Raw genomic sequence first — 24,618 nt, 5'->3', positions numbered from 1 at the left:
CTTCAAATGTTTTGTGTTCTCCCCCCCCCCTCCCGCTTTTTCCCATTAGTGTAAAGATGGTCGGCCTTTACCAACTCGGGACAGACGGGCACTGCAACAACTTGAGGAAAGATTACGAGGCCTTCGAAGAAGAGGGAGACGTCTGGAATACATTGAGAAAAGCTGCTGGACAAAGTTCTGTGGAGCCATGAGGCCACTGAAAGTAAAGACCTTCTGCTTTTTATTCCATTGAGAAACACATTCCATGTCTCACGAAATTCATAATTTGAATTTAATACTTCATATCACTTTCTGTTCCTCCCCCAAGTTACTCAAGCTATTAAGCTGTCACAACTGGTTAAAGAGATAGGGGGTCAGAGTTGTAGCAGTTGCATTGGTATCACAGAATTCATCAGGCAGTATATATGTTCAACTAATGAATAGAAATATTGACCGTAAAACTGTCAAAAGCATGCTTTTGACTTTTTTTCTTGGATAACTTTTTATGCTGCATAGGGTAGAGGAGTTGCCAGTGTAATGTGTGATATAGTGTAGAGGGTCAGCTAGTGAAAGGGAAACATCAACACCATGGGGGCCAAGTGGGACTCTGCAGTGGGGCGGCGATGTCCTGAGAAGAAATCCCCATTCTTTCATGGGTAGAAGTGGAATCAGGGTGATTAATTTGTAAGTTAAGCTCAGTGTAAACTAATATCTAACAATGGGTTCCTAAGCAGTATACTGTGCAATCTGGTTGGGTCTTGGGTTTTTCAGTTCATTACATACAGTGTATTTCAGGTATTTATTTTTGTTTTCTTTGTAGTTAAAGAATTTTATGTGTCATATTGCTAAAATCAAGATGTACAAACTAGAAGAATGCTTCTGCAATATTCTAGGTAACTGTGTGGCACGCTAGACTTTGAGGCTTAGTTGGAAGTAAATTCTGTTGATGTACTTGGAAACAAAGTCTCCTTGAAATATGCTTAGGAGTGTAGCCACTGAAATTTGTGCAGTGCTACAGGGTCAGATTCTATTTAGCAACTATATAAACTAACTTGGAAATGGGAGCAAGATTTATGGTTGAAGTTACTGATAAAATTGGACAAATAGTGAATCAAATTAAGACAAGTAGACAGTTGGAGAAATGTGTGGATAGACTTGTGGGATGAACAAATAAGCAGCAAATTGAATTTAGTGTCTGAAACATCAAGGCATGAATGCAGAGAAACTTAGGTGTATAGTGGAATGCAGAAGAAACAAAAGCTCAAGGAGACACTAGGCATTTTAAAAAGCAGGATTGTATCTGAGCAACAAAAATACCTACTGTTTAGAACTTCACTTGTAATTGTATGCCTCTTTTGTTACATCATCTTTATTTTCCCACCAGAATATGGTCTTTTTTGGTGTAAAAATGTCGTTATATACATTTTCTGAAGACCACTTGCAGCATCTTCATTATTTCTGCAGCATACTTTTCTGTTTGCACCTGAGATTAAATTCAAAAGAAATTTGGCAATTTCTATGACTTCTCTGTATCTCCAAGTACATATGATGTATATCTGAGGTATCCATTTCCAGATATTTAAAGTGACGTTCCAGACCATGATACCGGTGGTTGTAGAACTGATTTTTATACCCAGCTGTTCTAGATACCTGCTATGTACACAATGATGTACTAGCTTCCTGCAAGCTTATCTTTCAGGACCTCATCCAGGAGGGAAAGCCTTGAAACATGCACAGGCTAAAGGTGGTATTCTAAGTCACAAATGCAATGAACACCCACCCCATGAACCCAGCTCTAGGTCTATTGAACACAATTGGTGGGATATTCTAGGTTTATTTCCTGTCCTTAGAGGTTAACTGGGTTAGATGAAAGAAGCATTCAAAACATGAAGTGGTGAGAGAGAGAAGATTTTATTGTATTTAGCCATAGACCATTACAAACCACAGACAGAGAAGAACACATAAAAATTGTATAAAATAAGATACAGTCCAACATTATAAATCCATAAAATCGAGGTTATGAACAGTTAATTAATTCACAACATACCCACTAAAATCAGTATTAGCTAGGAGCAGTGTTGGCCCGTATTTTCCTTGCAGCCAAGGCAAATAAAGCCATTCTATTGGATACATCGGCATTGGCATCGGCTAGCAAAAATAAAATCTTCTCTGGGACTGAATAAAAGCTTAAAACTGATAAAATACCAGATAAAAATTTTGACAATCAAAAATGTAATGGGAGAGATCCTCAATAGCAGAAGAGCCACAAATACATAAACGCTGTGCCTTGGGTGTTCTACTATAATGGCCGACCAATACGGCCGTAGGCATTGATTCAAAGCGCAAAGATGTAAAAGCTGTTCTAAGGTTATGATTATCTATATTAACTAGATAAGGTAATCTAAAATGATCATTCTTAAATGATTTAAACCAGGTAGCAGACTGTGTTTTTAAAATTAAGTGTCTATCTAGCATGAAGTGGTATAAGAAGCCCTGCCTGTGGAAAGACTACTGAATAGTCTTCCCATTCCAACCATGTATAGGAAGACAGATTAATTCTGCTTTAACAGAGGCAAAAGCTTATATGTGGTTGTTTTTTCTTGAAGGATCTACTTTCACAATTTATTTGGCACAGTAGCCACTGAGCATGCTGATTTCCATTTATGGTTGCCATTCACAGAAGCGGTTAAGTGAAAGTAGATGCCATGTGAAGTATTCCATACAAATGACTTCACACACGTGTGCAAAAGTAGTTTGACCCCTTCCAACAGTGTGAGAAAAGCTAATCTGTGCTCTGATCAGAACATGGTGTCCATGTCACATGTGGCTGTATTCAGTAGCTACAGTGGTAAAGCATCAGGAAAACAGACATTATGAGTTAGGGCCAGCTCACTAACTAGGCGAACTAGGTGTTCGCCTAGAGCGGGCTGGCCGTTAGGACGCCAAACTGTACCCGCCCGCCCCCCCGCAAAAGGAGGGATGACCGCCTTGATTCTCTCTGAGCCTTTCAGCGCCTGACCGCCTGGTGCCGTCCATCCGTCTTCTCGCCCCGGCTTCCATTTGTAGGAAGAGGAATCCAAGACCTGGCTGGCGAACAAGGCCCCCAGCTCCTGCTGCCCCCAGCCGCCCCCTCCCCCCGGCCCTGTTCTGGGCTCCCCCCAAAAAAGCCCTTTACCTGCCGGGGTGGGGGGGGAGGCTCTCCCACTGGTTCTTTCGGACCGGCGCCCCGGCGCCACTCCCGCCTCCCCAGATGGGAGAGCTGGCTCAAAGCAGCCCCTTCAAACCCGGCTTGGGAGGGGCGAAGCGGAGGACGCGCCCCACAGAACCAGCCGGTGTGTGTGTGGTGTCCGTGCCCTGCTGCTGGCTGCAAGGGCTGTATGTGTGTGTGTGTGCATGTGGCAGGTTCTCCCCCTTCCCCGGGGACCCTGGGCTGGGGGAGAGACAAGGCGCATCCACTAGCACCTGCTCCCGGCCGCCCCTTCCTTCTTCCCAAGGCAAAAGCCGGGGCACAGAGGGCACACCCAAGGACAAGGAGGATGAGGAGGGGATCTGCCAGAGGCATTAAACCGACAGGCCAGCGAACCCTCCCCTCGAGGCAAGCGTTTCCTTCTTTTGCTGTCTTCCCCCTGGATTTTTGGAATCCCGCCTTGCTGGAGGGCGGCCGGACAGCTCGCCTGGCGCTTCTGTTTTGGCTACAAACTGCATCAGAGAAGACCGCGGCAGTGACAACCCCCCCAATACAACCGCCCCCCCGTCTTGGGAGATGCCCCCCCCCTGCTGCTGCGGGCCTTCCCCTGATTTCCCACGAGGGGCTGAAACTGGGCTCCAGTCAGATCCCTTTTGAGGAGTCTCCGATTCCCCCCCCAGCCATCTGAGCACTTTGGGGGTGTCAAGATCACCCCAGCCAGGAGCCCCATGTAGCTTTGCTCCACCCTAGGGGTCCCTTGGCTCCCAAGCCCCAGGAGACAACAACGCATACTGGGGGGGGGGATGTGTGTGTGAGAGGGACAGTGTCCATCCTTCACTTCACCTCGAGCCCTGCCGTAAGGCACTCCGGGGCTATGTGTTTAGAGTGGCAGAAAGAGACCCTCGCCGGAGGGAAGTGTGTTTGTGTTGCGGGGCATTCCCTTTTGAAATCAAGCCGTGGCGGGGCTTCACTCACCCTCCACCCGGCTGCCGCCAAGCCCGCTTTCCACATGCGGCGCTTCTCCCTGCCTGGCCACACGCCTGGCCCTGGAGGCCTGGCTTCACACTGTGGCGGTGAGGAGGGACATTTTTGGAGGGATCCCTCGCTCACAAAGTAGGATTTTTGCGCACAAGACTCCACAGCTTAGAGAAAGCATTGGTCAGGAGCCTGTCTCAGGATTTAGGTGGGGAGACTCTCTTGCCATGTTCCCCCCCTTCAAGTTAAAGCTGTCTACATCCCCAAAAGGGTGCCGTACTGGCAACTGAGGCAACATGGAAATGCATTTGACTTGAGTCATGAGTCACTGCAAAGAGAGGTGTGACCGGTGGCGGTGAAGGCCCTCCCTCGGGGAAGCTCTTTTGCTGAACCCAGAGCATGGGGGGGGGGCAGAAGGGATCCTCGCCTAGGGTGCAAAATAAGCTGGGGCCGGCCCTGATTGGAGTCTCCAAATTGTCCTGAAAGCAGCTGGTTTCATTCCTTTCTGTAAATTACCATCTCAGTCATGCATGTTAGACATACATTCAACATGTGAATATATGGAAACTGTCTTACATGGAGCTGGATCTTTTGACCAGTTTAACTCAGTATTGTCTTCTCTGGCCGGGCATTTCTGGGCTCTCAGATGGAGAAACGTTTTTTTTCTGGCACCTGCTGACTAAGATCCTTTAGCCGGGAATTGCACCTAGTGTTCACTGCATGCCAAACATGTTCTGTGCCACTGAGCCGCAGCCCTTTTCCTTGTCCAGTTATACTTTGTGCACTTAATACAAACAACTCTGTAAACAGCAAAATAATTGCATCTGCTTTTAGAACTTGCTTTTACATGACAGTTTAACATAAGGCTATTTTTTGATTGACTGCTTTTCATGGTGGAAGACTGAGTATGTATGCATAATGTGATATATCTTCATGTGACTTACATGTATACATACCATACACTTTTATCAGTTACAAAGAAGTGTGCTTTTATTTCATGGTTTTCTTGCAAAATTCATGGTTGTATTCATGGTTTTCTTGCAAAAAAAAGTTATATAGAGAAATTCTTACATGTGAAGGGCCTTGGAAGTTGTATTCATGGTTTTCTTGCAAAAAAAGTTATATGGAGAAATTCTTACATGTGAAGGGCCTTGGTTACTGAGGATACCACTTTTTAGTGTTGGTTGCTGTTATCTCTTAAACCAAGGAAGCAGAAATATCACCAGAATGAGGGGCTGTGTCAGTTGTTTTCTCTGTTAACATTTGTATCTGATGTACAACACAGCACTAAACGCTAGCAAGAATGTGGAAATATCTGTATTTCAGCGGTTAACGGGAAGTTCTATCAGGCCAAAATGCTTGTATATTAACACAGATTATATTTCTTGAAGCAAAATTGACAGGTCCTTTAGAAACATGGCTATTTAATAATCTGCAGTGTCTTATTTAATTCCATTTGGCTATAGATATTAAATGACTTCTGGTTATAAAAAGTTGAGCAGTGGGCAATACTGACTACTTATTCAGTTACTCTCTGCTCCTGACAAGCTTCCACAGCAAAATTAACTTGCAAAGAGCTCTTTCAAGGAAGAAAAAGTGGAAAGGAGAGATCACGTGGTTATATCTGCTCAGAAAAGATTGCTTTTAAAAGAAATTCAGGATTGTCATGTAAAAAAAAAATCAGGCTCTTTGACATCATTCCCTTCTCACCACTGTAGGCTTGACTTTCAATACATGCTGCCATTGCTTTTTCCATTGGTATTTTCTAAATGGTTTCAGAGATGTATTTGTTCTATTGAGCAGATCTCACCATGAGCTGAAATATACTTTACAGGGCAGGTTTTCTTAAATTAGTGACTAGTTGTGCCAAGTATGTGGAAAGCAGCCTTTGTATTGGCCATGTACAAAAGGTGTATTTTTAACTAAACAGTATGATTTTACTACTGACTTTACTTGCTTAGTGTTGATCTGACATGTCTGTAGAAGTAATATTTGTAGCACTCTCTCTTGCTTGTTCTATTTTTTTAGGGAAATTAAGCCACTTGTGTTAGAAATTGAAATAAATCCTTGTGCTCTGTGATATCATTGCAGCCCTTAAACAACTTTAAGACCCTTGCTTGCTTGCTTTTAAAGATCATCGTTGTTTGTCTTTTAGATTGTCTGGGGTGTGTTTTTCATCCTTGTGGCCCTGCTGTTCACCATCTCTCTTTTCTTGTCAAAGTAAGTATGTTTCTTGTGCCTGACGTTTTGACTATGAGGTAAATTATACTTTTAAAGTGAAATTTATACCTGTTGATGTGAAGACACATCCCCCCACCCCCAGCTGAGTGCATATGGTTGGTTAAATCTAGAACAGAACTTAATTAAGTTAGGCCTTGACAGCTTTTCTTTGGATCAAAGGGCCAGCTCAAAAATTTAGGAGCTGCCTTAATAGACTCATTTTTCACCTACTCTGAAACATCACCAGACCCCACCCTTTTTTGGATGATGACAGGTGTTTTTGAAAGTGCAGAAGCATGCAAGTTGTTCATTCTCCAGTGGTCCTGGGAGTGGGGCAGTCCTTACTCTTGAGAATAGACTCCTCCTCCAGAACAGGGTCGGTTTCCTCAGATCAATCCAGGAAGGGGAGGGGCCTGTCCCCTGGGAATATCCCAGTCTCACCAGCCCTGCTACTTGAGCAGGACGTGTTTCAAAAGCGTTTTGTAGAGCGCAGTGATCCAGGAATGAGAAGAAGAGAGGGAGAAGGGAATTATTTCATTATTTCAAGCCACAGTGGAATTATTTCAGACCGCAAGCAGCCAAGGCTGTGTACGCAGACTCCCACCGGGCCCAGCCTGTGTCTGGAGGTCCTCTCCCCAACCAGCGCATATCAGGGGAAGCAGTTGAGTCTGCAAGGAGACTGGGGTGTCGTCGCAGATCCGGCAATTTCCCCGGTCTCAGAGGATGTGGCGTGCAGAGGAACAGACAAGCCGGGAGCCTCTAGTCCTTGCCAGAATCATGGTAAGCCCTAACAGGGCAAAAAACCTAGACTAGAGGTAAAGGAGGGCAGGGTGGTAGACTGGGGAAACCCCCCAAGCAAACCCCAAAGCTATCCAGGGAGGAAGAAGGGGAAATTGATTTCTGGGGCTTCCAACCTCCCCAACCTGGGACAGGCTGGAGCGGATTAAAGAGCCCTTCCCCCCCCTTCTTCCCCCTCAGGGAGAAAGTTCCCATGGAACAGCCAGGGAGCTAAAAGGCCCAGGGAAGGTAGGGAAAATGGCAGTGGCCATCTTGGTTCCCTGGACTCTCATGGTTGACTTACTTTCCCTTTCACTCCCAGGCAAGTGAATAGAAAATGTCTGCCAAGTCAGTTCCCTGTGCTCAGGCCTGGATAGCCCAAGCTAGTTTGATCTGTTGAGATCTCAGAAGCTAAGCCAGATTGGCCCTCGTTAGTACATGGATGGGAGACCACCAAGGAAGTCCAAGGTTGCTACGCTGAGGCAGGGAATGGCAGCGGCCCTGGCCTGGATGGCCCAGGCTAGTCCTGTGTGATTGGATCTTGGAAGTTAAGCAGGGTCATCCCTGGTTGGCTCTCCACCTCTGACTGTCCCGTAGCTTGAAAACCCATACAGGGCTGCTGCTTGATAGCACTTCTACCACCTCCACTGTTTGCCAGAGAAAGGCTATAACAGATTTTGGGCGGGAACACTTAGTAAGTCAGATCCATTCAGATCATAAGCCTCACAGTCCCCACAAGACTCTGTGGAGAGCCAGGAAACAGAGGCAGCAAGGATAGCCCAGGCTTACCTGAGCTCATCAAGTAAGCACGGTTAGCCCTAATCAGTATTTGGATGGGAGACCACCAAACAATACCAGAGGCATGACACAGAGGCAGGCAAGGCAAACCATCTTTGAACATCTGCTGCTTTGAAATGACAGTAGCTCTCAAAGTAGAATTTTTGCACACAAGACTCCACACCTTAGAGGGAGCATTGGTCACTATAAGTGGACTGTGACTTGATGGCTGCAGAAAGTCCAGGAAGGATTCAGACTCCCCAGTTCCATCCTCAAATAGGGTAGAATGGGAATGGTCGGAGGAAGGAGGGGAAGTAGTACCAACAGTATAGTCTTGGCTATTCCCTCAAGAGCTGCACATGAGATTACTTTCCAAGTACTTAGAAGTTCCTCCAGACTCAAGGGAAAGGATGGTCTTGACCCAGATCTTCCAGTGGAATCTGGCCAGATGATGTACAGACTGGCAGTACCACAGGCAGGGATGCTAGCCAGGACCTGGATGGCCCAGGCTCGACCACGCTTGTCAGATCTCAGAAGTTAAGTGGGGTCAGTCCTGGTTAGTACTTGGATGAGAGATAACCAAGGAAGTCCAGGGTTGCTATGCTGAGGCAGGCAACAGCAAACCTCCTCTGTTCTTCTAACTGCCTGCAGGCTTTTATAGTAGGATGAAGGCAGAGTGGGAACACCCTTTGAAGCCAAAAACTAACCATCAGGTGTTTTTCCCAAGCTTTATTCCCTGATACCTGAGGCTACCAGGAGGCTCAATGTGCCAATGGTGGACGAACCCGGGATTAGCTTGACCTCCAACTCAGTTTGACCTGTGGATGCAGGCAGGCTGCCCAAGACCCCAGCGATAGGGGGGTTGAGCAAACCTTACACAAAGACTTCGAAGTCTCAGCCTGCTCCATCTGGACATCAACAGCAGGCTCGATGTTTGCCAGGGCAGCACATTCTTGGGCATCAGAACTAGCCTCAGCTGATAGTGGAGTCCCAAAAGAACTTAAGGACAATGATTGTGGTGGATACTTCACTGGACATCCTGCAGCAGTTAGCTAGAGCCATGGCATGCAGTGTAGCAGCCGGAAGGAACACGTGGCTCAGAATTGGGATTGGGACTCTGCGGCACAGGTTAAAGTGACGGCAGTTCCTTCAAAGGCATAAACCTTTTCGGAGATGGACTCAACAGATATCTTATTGAAGATAAAGACATGTTCTACCTTTAAAAAAAAAAGTCAGTCCTGTTGTGACTCCAAAAGGATATCATACCCAGAGCCAAAGAAGAATAAGGATGCCAGGAAAATCTTGGACCTGAACTGGCTAAACAACTGCATCAGGTCTAGAAAATTCAGGATAAAAATTCTGAACTCCATTCTGGCAGAGGTTCAAGCAAAGGATTTCCTGGCATCCATCGATCTATAGGAAAACTATTTAGATGTCCCAATTTGAGAGGCTCACCACAGGTTCCTACGCTTCGCATATGATGGGAAACACTTTCAGTACCAGTGCTGCCTTTCAGCCTGAAGTCATTCCCAAGGGGGTTCACCAAGATCATGGTGCCATTGTAACACATCTGAGACTTCAGGGAGTGTCGCTGTCACCATCTGTAGATGACATCTTGGTCAAGGCACCCTCTTACCAGCAGAGCGGGGAGGCATCAGAGATGTTGATGATTTTTTTTTTTTGAGGGACCATGCCTTCATGGTCAACATGGAGAAGGGCAGTTTAAATGCCTCTCAATCATTGATACACCTGCGGGTGCAGGTAGGCACAATGAAGGACAGGGTTTCTCTGTCTTGGGAGAGACAACACAACATTCAACGTCTGACTATAGACAGGCTGAAAAAACGCAAGATAGAGGGGATGGTACTGGCCAAGCTTACAAGCGTGATGGTGTCATGCCATGAAGTGCCTCAATGGTCAAGGTTCCAGGCCCGACCTCTACAGACGTTTTTCCTTACCTTACCAGGATGTGGTGGCCAGTTAGGGCTACAAGCTGGTACAATTGCCAAAACAACTTCAGCATCAGCTGCAGTGGTGGTTGGAACCGTTTTGTTTCCAATGGGAATCCTGGATCTGAAATCTAAAGAGGTTGGTGACCACAGATGCAAGTCTGCCGGAGTGGGGAACCCACTCTCAAGGGACAATGACACAAGGGGTTTGGTCTCAGGAACAGGTCTCAAAGAGGCCTCACTGAGTATAAACTTTTTAGAATTCAGAGCCACCAAGCTGGGGCTCTTGGAATTCTCCGAGATATAAACTAACAGGTCATCACATTCTAGTCCAGACAGACAATATTATGACAAAGGCATAAGGAATCAATATTATGACAAAGGCATAAGGAACCAGATTTTGGACCTTACAGACAGAAGTGAGTGACATGATCAGATGGGTGGAGATCCAGCTAGTCATTGGAGGAGGTCCAGGTGGCAGGCCAGGGCAGTGCGTTGACACACTGGCTGACTACATGGAGATTAGACCAGTCTGTATGGATGCTCTGCAAGTTGGGTTTTCAACAGGTCTGCAAAAGGTACAGGATGATGGAAATGGACTTCTTTACCATGGACCAGGATCATCAAGTTCCACGATTCATATCCAGATTTAAAAATCAGCGGGCAGCAGGAACAGGTGTTCTCAACTGCAACCGGTTGCAGGGACGCATTCCAACCAACTTCATTACTTCACAAGGTGATTCAGAAGCGGTTGGAGCAGAAAGCAGAAGTAGTGCTGATAGCACCCTTTTGGCTCCAAAGAGCTTGATTCCAGGATCTGAAGAGATTGTCAACCATGGAACCACGGTGCCTACTGTCAGGATTGCCAGGCAGGACACGGGAGTCCGAAACACAGTCCGAGGTCAAGGTACCAGAGAAGACAGAGTAAAATGAGCAAAGTCCAAAACACCAAGTCAAAACGTAGCCTAGGGTTACCAGAGGTTGTATTAAAGAGTTCAGAAGCCAAAAGCCGTTCACCAGAAGTCAGGGTACACAGTCCATAGTCAGGGAGCTGGAGAGAAACAACATCACGCAAACCAGAGTCAGGAGCCGGGAAGTCAGTACGAAAACCAGGAGACAGGAACGCAGGATCCAGAGTACAGCGAGTCGTCCAAGAGACTAGTTGCTAGCACGAGTTGTGGATCTGAGAGAGCCGCCTAAAGAGCCCGTTCCGCTTGTTAGCCAGTTACCGGCCGCTAACAGGGTCCTGGCTCCGGTCAGTACTCTGGGCTTAGAGTACGTCAACCTCGCATGCGCACCTCCTTTCACCTGTTTGCCTTTGCTCTCGCAAACAAGCCACCGGTGGAGGGGAATCAGGAGGTGTGGTGCTTGTGCTCGGCTCTGCCGGCACGGCTCCAGGTGCAAACACTCCTGTTGACTGGTGCTCATCCTCCTCAGGACTTAGGGCCGGCGATTCAAGGGGTGCAGGGAACTCAACCTCGGAAGTTGAGGGTGCAGAATCCCCTGCGTCAGGGTCCTCAGGGTCGGGCTGCACAGCGGGCATGACATCTACCACTGGGAAACAACTTATTGACACTAGGATCGGCACAACATTATTGTCAACCATGGAACCATGGTGCCTACTGTCAGGATTGCGCTGGTGGGCCAGGCAGGACACGGGAGTCCGAAACACAGTCCGAGGTCAAGGTACCAGAGAAGACAGAGTAAAATGAGCAAAGTCCAAAACACCAAGTCAAAACGTAGCCTAAGGTTACCAGAGGTTGTATTAAAGAGTTCAGAAGCCGAAAGCCATTCGTCAGAAGTCAGGGTACACAGTCCATAGTCAGGGAGCTGGAGAGAAACAATGTCACGCAAACCAGAGTCAGGAGCCGGGAAGTCAGTACGAAAACCAGGAGACAGGAACGCAGGATCCAGAGTACAGCGAGTCGTCCAAGAGACTAGTTGCTAGCACGAGTTGTGGATCTGAGAGAGCCACCTAAAGAGCCCGTTCCGCTTGTTAGCCAGTTACCGGCCGCTAACAGGGTCCTGGCTCCGGTCAGTACTCTGGGCTTAGAGTAAGTCAACCTCGCATGCGCACCTCCTTTCGCTGGTTTGCCATGTCCCGTCGCCTTTGCTCTCGCAAACAAGCCACCGGTGGAGGGGAATCAGGAGGTGTGGTGCTTGTGCTCGGCTCTGCCGGCGCGGCTCCAGGTGCAAACACTCCTGTTGACTGGTGCTCATCCTCCTCAGGACTTAGGGCCGGCGATTCAAGGGGTGCAGGGAACTCAACCTCGGAAGTTGAGGGTGCAGAATCCCCTGGGTCAGGGTTCTCAGGGTCGAGCTGCACGGCGGGCATGACATCTACCACTGGAAAACAACTTTTTGACACTAGGATCGGCACAACATCCTCACCCAGCCCTCTTAAACTTAATAGCCTGGAGGTTAAGTGGGAACAGCTAGAAGGGTTGGGTTACCCTGACAGGGTGACAGACACCATGTTAGTTTCTAGGAAGGGTTCCACAAAAAGGGTGTATAACACAACCTGGCAGTGGCAGGTTCTTCACTTTTGGTGTTCAGAATGTGATTGGGAACCATTAAATGTGTCAGAGGCGTCTTTGCTTTCTCCAAGACAGTTTGGATAAAGGGCTAAGCGTGAGTACATTAAAGTGACAGGTGGTAGCCATATTGGTGGTGATGGGGGCTAGGAAGAGAAGTCTCTTAAATTGCCATCCACACATTAAGAGATCCCTAATGGGTTACTATGTGGTTAAAACCGCCACAAGTGCAGAGGTTTCTGACTTGGAAGCCACATAGGGTCCTGAGAGCTTTGTTTAGAGATCCTTTGAACCCATGGAGTCATGCCCTCTCAAGGAATTAACATTCAAGACCTTGTTTTTAGTGGGCATCACATCAACTAGGTGGGTGTCAGAACTGAGGACTCTGTCAGTTGACAGGGAACTTTGTGTTTTCCACAATGATAGGGTGGCATTACACCCAGATCCAGCCTTCATTTCCAAGTTTAATCCAGTTCTTTCACAAATCAGAGATAATTGTCTTACCTTCCTTTGTCCCAGTCAGAGACATGACAGGGAATGGCATTGCTTAGATGTCCATAGGGTACTTAGTTTTTCCATCGACAGGCCAAACATTGGCATGATTCAGATACCCTATTTGTTTCCTTTTGGATATCTTCCTTAGGTCAACTGGTATCGCCTTTTACCTTAAGTAGGTGGTTTTAGGGGTAGCATCATTGTTGCATGCAAGGTTCAGGGGCTGGGTCCACCCAAAGGTGTTGCAGCATATTCTTTACAGGGGGCTTCTGTGTCAGCAGCTTACAGATAATTTTCCATCCTTGGAGACTGTAGGTATGGTGGCCACCTAGAAGTCTGTGCAGTCGTTTACTAGATGCTATAGAGAAACTGATCTTGGCTGTGGCAGCTTTTCATTGGGGTGTGCTGCAGCACACCTTATAAAGCAGAAGCTGGATTTCCCAGCCTATGGCACACTGCTTTTTTTTGTCCCAAGAGTAAGGACTGCCCCACTCCCAGGACCACCACAGAATGGAAGATTTGTATTCACTTACTGTGAAGCTTCCTTTCCCAGTTGTCCGGGCGTGGGGCAGTCCTACCCATTCAGTTTTGGGGCATGGCTTCTGGAGGTTTTTTGGGAATGTCGAAACTGAATGAACATTTACAAAGTTTCTCTGAGATGCTAAAACAAAAAATTGTGAGTTAATCGGCTGAGAGTGACAGAGGGTTTCGACCTTGGTCTACACCTGCTGGAGGGGCATGAAGCTACAAGGCTGATTGCCCTGAAAATCGAGTTTCACTATGGTGGGGAGAAGTGTCTTTCTTTTCCTTAGTGTGATGTTGGGGGATGCACAGCTTGGAGATGACTGGGATGTTCCCAGGGGATAGGCTCCTCCCTTCCTGAATTGATCTGAGGAAACCAACCCTTTTCCAGAGGAGGAGCCTTTTTATTTATTTATTTAACCTTCGACTTCTATCCCGCTCACCCCCTAGGGGCTCTGAGCGGCTTACAATTCCAATTTTCCCAAGAGTAAGGATTCTCCCACTCCCGGACCACCAAGAAAGGAAGCTTCACAGTGAGGGAATACAAATCTTCCATTTTCAGACATTCCTTTACCTTAGGAAGATGGGATTGTGGCTAAGAGGGATGGGGATCACCCTACCCGCCAGCCACTGTATCACACCACCCAATTAGGCTTTTCTCTCAATTTTGTATTTAATCTATTTTCTAGATATAATACTGATAGACTTTGCTAATAAAGAGCTGCAGCCTTCAATTCAATTGCATGCTTCCTTGGGAATGAGCCATATTTAGCTTAGTTGACTTTTAAGCAAACAAGCATAGGATTGGCTTGACAAGCAAAAATGATGCCAGGTGGAAGGGAAGCCCTTTTATGACAGTGCAGTCCTGTACAGAGTTATTCCAGTCTAAGCCCATTTTCAATGGATAGATTAGAGTTAATTCTGAATATGGGTCCAGTATAAGGATCCTACATCGTTTTCCTACAATGCCTCAACCAAAGAAATTAGTTTTCTTTTTTTTTAATGCAGATTTTATGTATTTGTACACACTTTCCCTTCCTTTTGCAGTACAGGTGAACACAAATGAGTGAGTGTTACTGGCTCAGGGTCGCCCAGTGAGCTTCATGGCACCATTTTTGAACTGGGTCGCCCTGATCCTAGTTGAAGATGGTTTTACACTTTGAGGTGCTCTCTGCATTCACACTCGTCCCATTTAAACAGGGCTTCAGGCACAGAGCTTTTGGTAAACAGCTGCTTCAGTAGCTGAAGCCCAGCCTCTGAGGCAGGGCTTTTTAAGGCTCATCAGGCCGCTCCAGGCCTGCCTCTTACACAGGGTTAGAGCTAGTGATCCTGGATCCTTCCCATGCTCTCCTTTCCCCAGCAGTGCTCTTTCCAACCTAGGTGAGGGAGGGGAGGATGATTTTCCCCTTCCCTCCACTGCCTCCTTGACCCATGTGGCTAACAGCCCCACATCCCCAGGAATAAACTTAAAATTGAGAAAGGAAAAGTATAAATGTATTAAATACATAAAGGAGGACTGCTGGGGAAGCTCAGCATAGGTGTAGTATCCATGATTTTTGGGTGTTGCTGGTTCTATCTCTTTGAATGCCAAAAGCCCTGTTGCTGTCAGGCAGCTCCAGCCCTGCCTCTTAATCAGCTCTCAAGTCTTGAAGAGTGTAGGTGGGCTTTTGAGGTTTGAGAGCTTGTTGGTGAGGCAGCTCTAGCCCCACCTCTTAAGGCAGGAGTTTTGGCACACAAGAGCTAGATGACCCAGCAGCTGTAGCCCAGCAGGCAGGACTGCCAGCACTTGTCTTCTCGGGCTATTGATGTCCAGAAGGGGCATTGGGATTTCAGGTGCCAGAAGGATTTTTCGAGGTGACCTGAAGCTCTTGTTAAGCCCTGAATTAAGTAAATATTGAGCCATTTAATCTCAGTATTGTCCATAGTATTGCCTTGCCTGCTGAAGTTGATGATCTTCATATAAATTGAAAGACAATTGCATAAAAATGAACAAATTGACTTGACAAACTAAAAAGCATGTTGGTTGCTTATTCCCTTTTCTAATAACTGAAGAGATGAGAGATTCTGTGTGTATTGTATGTTGGTGGGTATTGATTGCCTTCAATTAAGTGACCTATGATTTGCAGAAAATTTAGTTGTAAAATGTCAGTGACGTAATGGGAATACTTCTCCCTTGTCAGAAATATATGGGACATTAATGGGGAAGTGCGGGTGGCAATAGACAGGATATTTCAGGTACAATAGAAGCTTTGAATAAAAGGAAGTATGGAATACAGACATATTGCTGTACTTCTATTCATCTTTATGGGCTCCTCGTAACATGAGGTCCTTATAGTTCTTCACAGTATAAAGCCACTTGAAAGCATTGCAACCATATGATCAGATTTATGTTTCCAGTACTGTTTGTCATGGGCTTCTGTATTCGGTGTGGGAGCTTTCAGTTATGGACATCAGTTGCCTGGAATATTTTTGGAAGCTTACAGCTTCACCCCTGTACAACTGAGAGAGTGAAACTGAAGTTGATTAGATTGGTCATGAAGCATGAATAAAGTATTTTAAGGGTACAAAATACTCTACAGAGTAGGACTTTAACAGTGCATTCTAAAGAACAGTTAGCTAGGAGTAAGCCCCACTGAGTAGACCTGAGTAGGATTCTGAGTAGACCTGTTTAGGAGGGCACTGCAGATTTTGCTCTGTGTGTGTATGTGTTAAAAATGCAGTGGTCACTAAATTCAGACAACTTTTTATTTCTCAAATTACTGCAGCTTGGATAAAGCATTGCATTCAGCTGGCATAGACTCAGGATTTCTAATTTTGGGAACAAATTTGACTAATCCGCTGAATATGCTTTTACCTATTCTACAAACTGTAAGTAAAAGATATGGGAGCTTGTAACGTTGTACTAGGTGAATCTTCAGTGTGGGAAAATTTAAGGTGATTGCATCAAAGAACTTTCAGATATATTTCTTCAAGAGACTCTCACTGAAGTGGTGAGCATTATAGAAATTCTTAGACTGACTTAAGAGCTATGTAGACTTCTCACAATTTAAGAAACAAAGTTGTAGCTATTATCATTAGAAATACCTGTATTCTGAATGTATAGAATATTATAAATAATGGTGGAAGAATGGCAACAAATGTTGAGTCAGTATAGTATGATCTCACCAGACGCAAGCACTCTTCAATAAAATAGTAATGCAGTGAGTAGACGAATTTGAAGTAGAAAGTGTTATAGGGAAGTATACAGGATTAACCCACTCAGTCCAGTCCAGGAATGCGAGGGAACCCTGCACTTTCAACACATTAAACAACAAACCACGAGGTAGGCTATACCCTCTTCGGTTTTCAGAACAATTTGCCACCAGAATCTCTTTTAATAACCCCTGCCTTTTCCTAAGGGGAGAGATTCAAGCCCTTAGTTGGCATCTGGGTTTTTACACATCAGCAGCTCTACTCAGAGATGCACACTATTTACTCTTAAAAAAGGTAGCGTAAGTGATCAGCGTCAGCCACAAGATTTAGCCTTGGAGATCAGAGACAATTAGAAATAAGAAGGTTCTTTATTCAGTACAGAGCATAGCAAACAGACTAGTAGAGGATACTGAAAACAATAAAAAATCTATGGCGATTTGCCCTGACTACACATTAATGAGATTCATAGTTACCAAATTCAGGAACATTCAACAGTCCAAGACAGTCCAAGGGATTTTAAAGGGAAATCCCATCTTTGCACAAGCATGTGGTCCACTTCACCCCAATCTAATCATGATTAGCCGTGGCCATTCAGCCAATCACGAGTGGACGGGGGTGTGCCCAATTGTTGGTTGTTATAGCTGTGTGTGGGGATAGGCTAGAAGTTTGGGGCCCCTCCTGCAGTCAGGTGACCCGAACTCCACAGCTTCTTCATTGCCTACGTGACATGTTCACCGTAGACCAGGCGCCTTCAAGCCTAGCTTTTAGCATGGAAGTCTGAAAGAATGTGGGTTATAAAGTTACTCAGGCCATCTGGCCTCACCATTCGGCTTGCAACAGGAAATAAGGCACAGCATGTTATCAGAAAGACATCACAGGAGAAGGCATGTGAATTTAGAAAGCAATATTTCTATACAGGAAGGATTTCAGTAAATCATATAATGCTAAATTAAAATTGATTTATATAATACACTTCTGGTGTTTGTAGTTTTTAATTCAGTTCTGTGACTCTTTCGCCTCACATAACTTATTCAAGAAATATTTACTTAAATAGAAGTTTGTTAATCTGTCTCCAGAAGTTAACCAGGGAAGAACACATAGAGACTTTGAGGGGTGGGGGGAGCAGTTCATACTTTGTGGGCCACTACTAGGGTTGCCAAGTGCTTTTTTAGCTGCAGCAGGGGACTCCCGGCTGGAGTGTGCACGCGCCGCACGCACATCACCCGGAAGTGACGTGACGACACCGGGCATGCTGGGGGCGGGACCACAACCATCCAAGGGGAAACCATAGAGTTTTCCCTCGGATGACCGTGGCCCCGCCCCCAGCGTGCCCGGCATGGTCGCGTCACTTCCGGGTGATGTGCACGTCGGGGTGGGGTTACCCCCGGGGCCCGATCCGCCGGTGGCAGGGAACAGACCTCTGGGGCGAGGGTTTCCCCGCCCCCCGGGGGGACTTGGCAAGCCTAACTACTACAGAAAATGCCATGGTCTCAGGAGTGGACACCCATACTTCTCTAAAGGAAGAAACACAGAACAGGGCTACTAGTAGCTCATATGTAATAACAGTAACTTTAAGAATTGCTTGTAGCTCTTAGTACTACTCACTCTCTGTATTGGCTTTTAAGAATAGATCTGTTTCTAACATAACCTTTATGTCCTATATCAGAAGTGAATATAGGGGCAATAATGGATGTTGCCTATGTATTAGTAATTATAACTTAGATCATTGCTACTGGGCAATGAAAGCAGTAGAGAGATCGATAATATAAAGCTCAAAAAAGCTTTCAAATGAGGATGTGCTTGATCTACTTAATAAATGAGAAACATATTTTTCAAGCCAAGTAATCAGAGATAAATTGTTATGCCCTTTGGGATGCTGGGAAGGCAGTGGTAAGCAGTGTTCTTATTAGGAAGGAAGCAAGTTTAAATAGGACAAGACATGCCGAATAACTTATTTTACAAATTTAGATATTGTCAGAACAGCTTCATTATACGAGACTTGGAGATATGGCACAAATACAAGAGATTAGATCTTTCTAGACTCGCTAGAATAGAGATTGTTTATTTTGATGTGACTAGGTCTCTGTTTCTTCAGACAAAACACTCTTAAAACCTTTACTAATCCAGTAAATTTTTAGAGCTGAATCCTATTCAACCACAAATAGATAAATTTTACTAAGGTGACTATTGCCACCTCCCTGCTCTGGGTCCCTAAGCCCCTTTCTCTCTCAACTCCCCCACCCCAGAGGCATGCAAGAAAGAGGAATCAGCCCAGTCCCTTGCTCAAACATGATGCAGAATTGCACCCCTTTATATGGAGATTAGAATTTGAATTGGAAGGCAACTTTGGGGCTGCCAGAGGGAGAGATCTCACTGAAAACATCCTTTGCTACAAAATTATTCATCCACTTCTCCAGGAAGTAGATATGTGTCTAAAATTGATTTTAAGGTGGAATTCATTTAATCCTCCTACCTCAACAATTGAGTCAACAGAAGGCCATAGAACACATTGCCTGGCTAACTTTGCCCTAAAGACCCATGTACATCTTTTAGGGGCAGCATGTGTGAGTGTCTTCCTGGTACTGTACCACTTTGGAGTGCAGGCACAGTTTTGCATAATTGAATATTACAGTATGTCCTTCTTCTTGCGTGCAGCTTTCTGCAGGCAGAGACAAAATGTAACCTAGCATCCTTCCTAATGTGGTTCCGCATTTTGTGTGTCAGGGATTTGGGCATCATTTGAACATGCACATCCCAGAAAGGGAGTTTTTCCCATACGAATAGGTTGTCCTGCCGATCGCCAGTGATATTACCACATCTTTCATCTATTGTCGCATGGAACTGCAAAAGAAATTCAAATCATGCCATAACTTTAAATTCAGAGGGTTCTATCCACATTAGGCGACTTGTCTGTGCTTTCAATTACCTGGTCTTTGCCATTATCCTTACTTATCTTTAGGGAAGGAACTTTTCAACATCTTGAACTGCATTTTGCCGCATGTTAGTTTGCAAACCAAAATGTCTGGCTAGCAGGGTGCTTGTGTAGACAGTTGCTATTTTTGCTGCTCAGGTACTTTGTTATTCTCTTCTGCTTGCAGCTCACTTTCCTGGTGGTAAATTTTATATCATGCTATTTCAAGCATTTTGATAAACCAGATTTAATAGAGTCTAGTTCTAAAATAGCTGACTGTTGGACATAACTTTTATATTTTCATTTCTAGATTGATATTTGGAACTATTCACCAGTTCCATCAGAGCTTGTTCAGTCTTACTCAGGGCAACATTCTGTAATTGAACCATGCTTGCTCTTTTTTCCTATTACTTCAGAAATGTTGTTTTACAATGCTTCATTTCATTAAGGGGAATATTTGTTTTGGAAGTAGAAACAAAGCCAGTTAATTCAACTTGAATGTAACACATATTTTGTTTTCTAGGTGTTCCCTCTTGATTACATCCTCATTACTACTATTATCATATACTTTATCTTCACTTCAATGGCAGGGATTCGAAACATGGGTATATGGTTCTTCTGGATAAGGGTAAAATAGCTTTGATTTATTCTACCTATGTCTTACCTTTCCTCTAAGGGATCTCTGTGTGTTATGTAAATACTTCAGTTAATTAAAAAAATGTAATTGCATATAAGAGTCAATATATTGAGAGTTACGTACATCTCTTCAGATGAAATTGGTCAAATACCAGCTCACTCAGCTTTTCAAAAGGGGGGAAAGCCTTTAGCCCAGTTACGACCACTTCCAATTAGAAAAAAAAAAATGTATAATAAATTCCTTTTCTTTGCAAACAAGTCAACCTGTCTTTGATAGTCATGTTTTCTATCACTGTACATTTCCTATTGTGTTATGTGCTTCAGAGTTAGTTTTACTGAATAGGTTCTGCTGTAACAAGTGTAACTATATTAAATACAGATTTCTTTTTCTATAAGGCTTCTTTAAAAAACAAAGAAACAAAAAATCCCTTTAAACCATCTTATCTCTGATTCAAATTGATTTTTAGTTGTTAAAAATAGATCAGTGCCTGTGCTGTTTTTGCTGTTCCTGGAATTTATTTTCTGTTATTGGACTTTTGTGTTTTAGGCTTCTTTTGCTGCCTTAGCACTCAACAGCTTGTAATCCCTTCAGGGCCTCTCTAATTTTGAAATCAGACCTTCTTGCTTCCCCAGAGAGTTATTAGTACTGTATTGTTTTTTCATAGCTGAAGCTGCCTACTCACCATAAGTTCGTAGAACCTCTTGGTGTTCAAATAGTGTTTGATGAAGTGGAGTAATTTGTTACACTGCAAATCTCTACCTTAAAACTGCTTTCTATCACAGCAAGCAGTCAAAAGGAAGGGGCTGTCAGGTTCGTTGTTAGGGCTCATGGATGTGTTAGGGAGTGATCTTTGCCCCTTCATGCTGGCCTTCCTTGATTCCACCTAAGTCTCCTGCTCCTTTAATGACTTCACAGGTCCTCCCTTCTGGCCCTTTTGTAAGGAATTCCCTCCCAAAAAATCTGTGTGTTGTCACTGTCTCCTCTTCACCCTACTGTACACATTGTGAAGCATTTTGGATACTTAGCGTAGTCCTCGTCTCTTTCACAATCACACATGTAGAAATATATATCAGGGTTCCCAAAGTGGTGGTGCTTCTCGGTGCCATGGTGCCCTCTGACACCTTTTCTGGTGCCCTCAAGTGCTTTTAGAAAGTGAGTGGGGCCAGGTGGGGCTTTTGCCCTGCAAGGATTTTGATTGGCCACTGGAAATTTTATTGGCTGTGCCAGATTCTTAAAAAGGTTGCTTTGGCAGCTACTGTGTCCACAGCACAAGGATCTTCACTGTGTGACTGAAGGTAAGCTTGGTTAACCATTTTGTAGCTGGACCCATCTCCTGCAGCAACCACTTTATGGCTGCTATTTTGTGGCTGTGTCTATTGTGCTCTGTCAGAATTCCAAAGGTGGCTGCAAGCTCAAAAGGTTGGGGACCCCGATCTGTATCTGTCTATAAAGATTGTTCATATTCATTCCTTGCCGGAGTTATTTCTCATGTCTCCCCTTACTTTGCTTTCCCTCCCACTATTAAAACTCCTTGCCCCAAAGAGCTTACCAGACTATTTTTTTGGTTATGTTGGGTCTATAAAGCATCAAGGACATACGTAAAAGAATCCATAAGAAGAAACAGAAGTAGTAAACTTGAGCATGAAGACAAGTTAAATGTAAAGCATGAAAAAGTGTATAATGTCAAGATAATTAGTAATGTAGGAATGTAGTTTTTTTCTGAAAGAAGAGATTCCAATAAAAGTCTGTCTTGATGAAATTAAAGTATCATTTACCTTGGTTTTTATATTTGCTTCTAGCTGTATAAGATCAGACGGGGTAGGACACGACCTCAAGCACTTCTCTTTCTTTGCATGATACTGTTGCTGATCGTTCTTCATACCAGCTATATGATCTACAGCCTTGCTCCTCAGTATGTTATGTATGGAAGCCAAAAGTACCTAATTCCGGTAAGATATCTCATATGGGGCGAAAGAGTAAAACAGAATGCATTTTCAAAGTGCATTTTCAGCATGTTACCTGGAAGTAATCCCATTGTTTTCAAGTAATGTGTTTGGCATGGAGAGACTTGTGATACTTGTGGTGTAGTGAAGGATAAATGTTAATCTAGGATCTGGGAGACCCAGGTTTGAATGCCCATTCCACCATGGAAGTTTGCTGGGTGACCTTGGGCCAGTTACACACTCTCAGTTTAGCCTGCCTCACAAGGTTGTCATAAGGATAAAATGGAAGAGAGGAGAGCAATGTAAACTGCTTTGGTTCCCTGTTGGGAAGAAAGGTGAGGTATAAACTATCCTGACTCAACAGACATGATGCCACCAAACCCAAGCTTAGCTGAGGGTTACAGCTGCTTTGTACATCCAATTTGTTTGCTGAAAACTTGGACTCAGTGGGCCCATGTAGAATCTGGAACACATGGAAAGAATCCTGTGATGACATCAGCACTGACTTTGTTCTTGACTCAACCTTTGTTGATCATACCATTGCCCAATCAGTTTTCAACAACTTGGTACCAGTACCATTAATTGAGCTGAGCTGCAAACTGGTTGTCAAGGTTTTGGTTTTGCTTCTCTTCGTTTTTCTTCACAGCTTACCTTGCCATGTATTAGGGGGGAGGGAATTCCTGAAGGGAGTATGTGTGGGTTGAGTGCTTGCCTGTAGTAGCCATAACTATTTCTCAAGTTGCACCCCGGGGCCTGTTCTCATGGGATTTGGCCTTGGAGACTCTTTTGCCAGGCTAGAATAGATAAGACACCATATATCTGTCAGGGTTGTCATAGTAATGCTAGGGGCTGAATGCTGACGTATGAATGGGGTGTGGGGTGCATCCTATAACCTCTGGATTTTGTGTACTGTGCACAGAGAGTACTCCATCTTTCTATGTTATATCTCTGATTATGCCAGTCACAGCTGCTGGTCAAACGTCAGGTACTACAGTGCCAAAACCACAGCCATACAGCCCAGAAAAACTACAACTAAAGTACTGACTGTTTGGAGTGTAATAATGTCATGGTTCTTGTAACAGTACATGCAATCTAAAGACCATTTTTACCAGCAAACAGGGGAGACCTGTTTGCCTTTGGTACTTGCTTATTGTTACAAAATAAAGCTAATGATATGTCCACAGTATCTGAATTCTTTTTTTTTAAACTTCAGTGTTCATGAAATTATATTGTCTCTTCTTTGATTTAGAATAATATGACCACTGATGGACACTCTGCAAATGTGACAGCATTTGTCCCTAAAGTTTGTGATGCCAATGCCCCTGAAGGTAAGACAGCATCATTCTACTCCACTTCTGTGACCTACTGATGTCAAAGAACGACTGTCAACTCCATGCCTGAAAGTGTAGGTCTCTTAGAATACAACCAGTTTTGAAAGCCTTTAAGAGCACCTTTGTGCTGTTTGGCCACACTAAGCATGCATGCTGCCTGTCCTGCAAAAGGTCCCTTCCCAAACCTGTCCATTGTTCTCAAAGAATAGTCAGTGTGCTCACTAAATCCTCATGGTGTTTGCATGAATTTGCCTTTTCCCAAACATCTATAGAAAGACTTTTCAAAATATTGTACAGTTTTTTATTAGATTTGCTCACGTCACCTTGTGGGTAGTGTTGTTTTGCTTGTGTCAAAGAACATACAGTTCCCAGCCTTAACAGAAAATGTTAACATAATCTAGATTGCAATTTGATAAAAGGTCATGTGTAAACAAATCTGCCAAATGTAACTTTATGTAGCTAAAGCTGCAGTCCTAAGAATGCATAGCGGGGGACAGTTAATGGGAAAACTTTTAAATACATGTGCATATATCAGGATAGTTAAGTGGAAGTAAAATGCATATCTTGTCTCTGTGTCTTGGAACAGAAATGAGCTTTGGCAATTATTTGATAATATAATACACTTACATCTTCAATTTTGCATGCACCTTTGCAAGGGGATACAGTGTACTAAGGTGGAGTCCTTTAATTCACTATCTGACCTGCTAGTTTTGTTCTAATAAATTACATTTGCCGTAAAACTAGAATATTTTTTCTGAAGCACGTTCATTGTGCTTGGCTGTACTCAGGGGTCGTTTCGTAGGAAAAGAGCTAGGGGAACTCATTAGCATAACTCATTAGCATATGCCACACACCCTGACATCACTGGAAGTGTGTCATAAGGCCACACCCCCTGACATCACTGGAAGTGTGTCATAATAATAAATAATAATAATGCTTTCGATTTATTAATCGCTTTCCCCACAAGTGGGCTCAAAGTGATTTTCAGTTACTCTTTAGACAGGGGACTAACAGTGTTTTTCATAGGGGATAGGGAAGACAACATATATTTCATTTAAGTTGCACATGCCGTACTGCCCGGTGGAAACGTTTCTGGCTTGACTCAGTCATGTTCCGAACAGCTGTATTGCCACACTGCCACCGGCTGGCCGGAGCATCCCACTGCAGGGATTTTTCTTAGCTGAGTAGA

The 24,618-nt window shown here is 44.4% G+C and overlaps 1 protein-coding gene across 1 annotated transcript in view; it reads left to right on the top strand.

Annotated features, from left to right (window-relative positions):
• The window catches only part of LMBRD1 (LMBR1 domain containing 1), an 81,096-nt gene that overhangs the window by 45,024 nt on the left and 11,454 nt on the right, over positions 1-24,618 (top strand). Inside the window, exons 9-14 of the mRNA XM_015422294.1 lie at positions 50-202; positions 6,297-6,361; positions 16,181-16,283; positions 20,042-20,146; positions 21,955-22,104; positions 23,348-23,426. Coding sequence (XP_015277780.1) covers positions 50-202; positions 6,297-6,361; positions 16,181-16,283; positions 20,042-20,146; positions 21,955-22,104; positions 23,348-23,426 — 655 coding nt within the window. The remainder of the gene's footprint in view (positions 1-49; positions 203-6,296; positions 6,362-16,180; positions 16,284-20,041; positions 20,147-21,954; positions 22,105-23,347; positions 23,427-24,618) is intronic.

Source organism: Gekko japonicus, unplaced genomic scaffold, assembly GCF_001447785.1.
Source record: "Gekko japonicus isolate JY-2015 unplaced genomic scaffold, Gekko_japonicus_V1.1 scaffold627, whole genome shotgun sequence".
Lineage (NCBI taxonomy): Eukaryota > Metazoa > Chordata > Lepidosauria > Squamata > Gekkonidae > Gekko > Gekko japonicus.
Note: the sequence above shows the minus strand (reverse complement) of the source record. Positions and strands in the feature narration are given on the sequence as shown.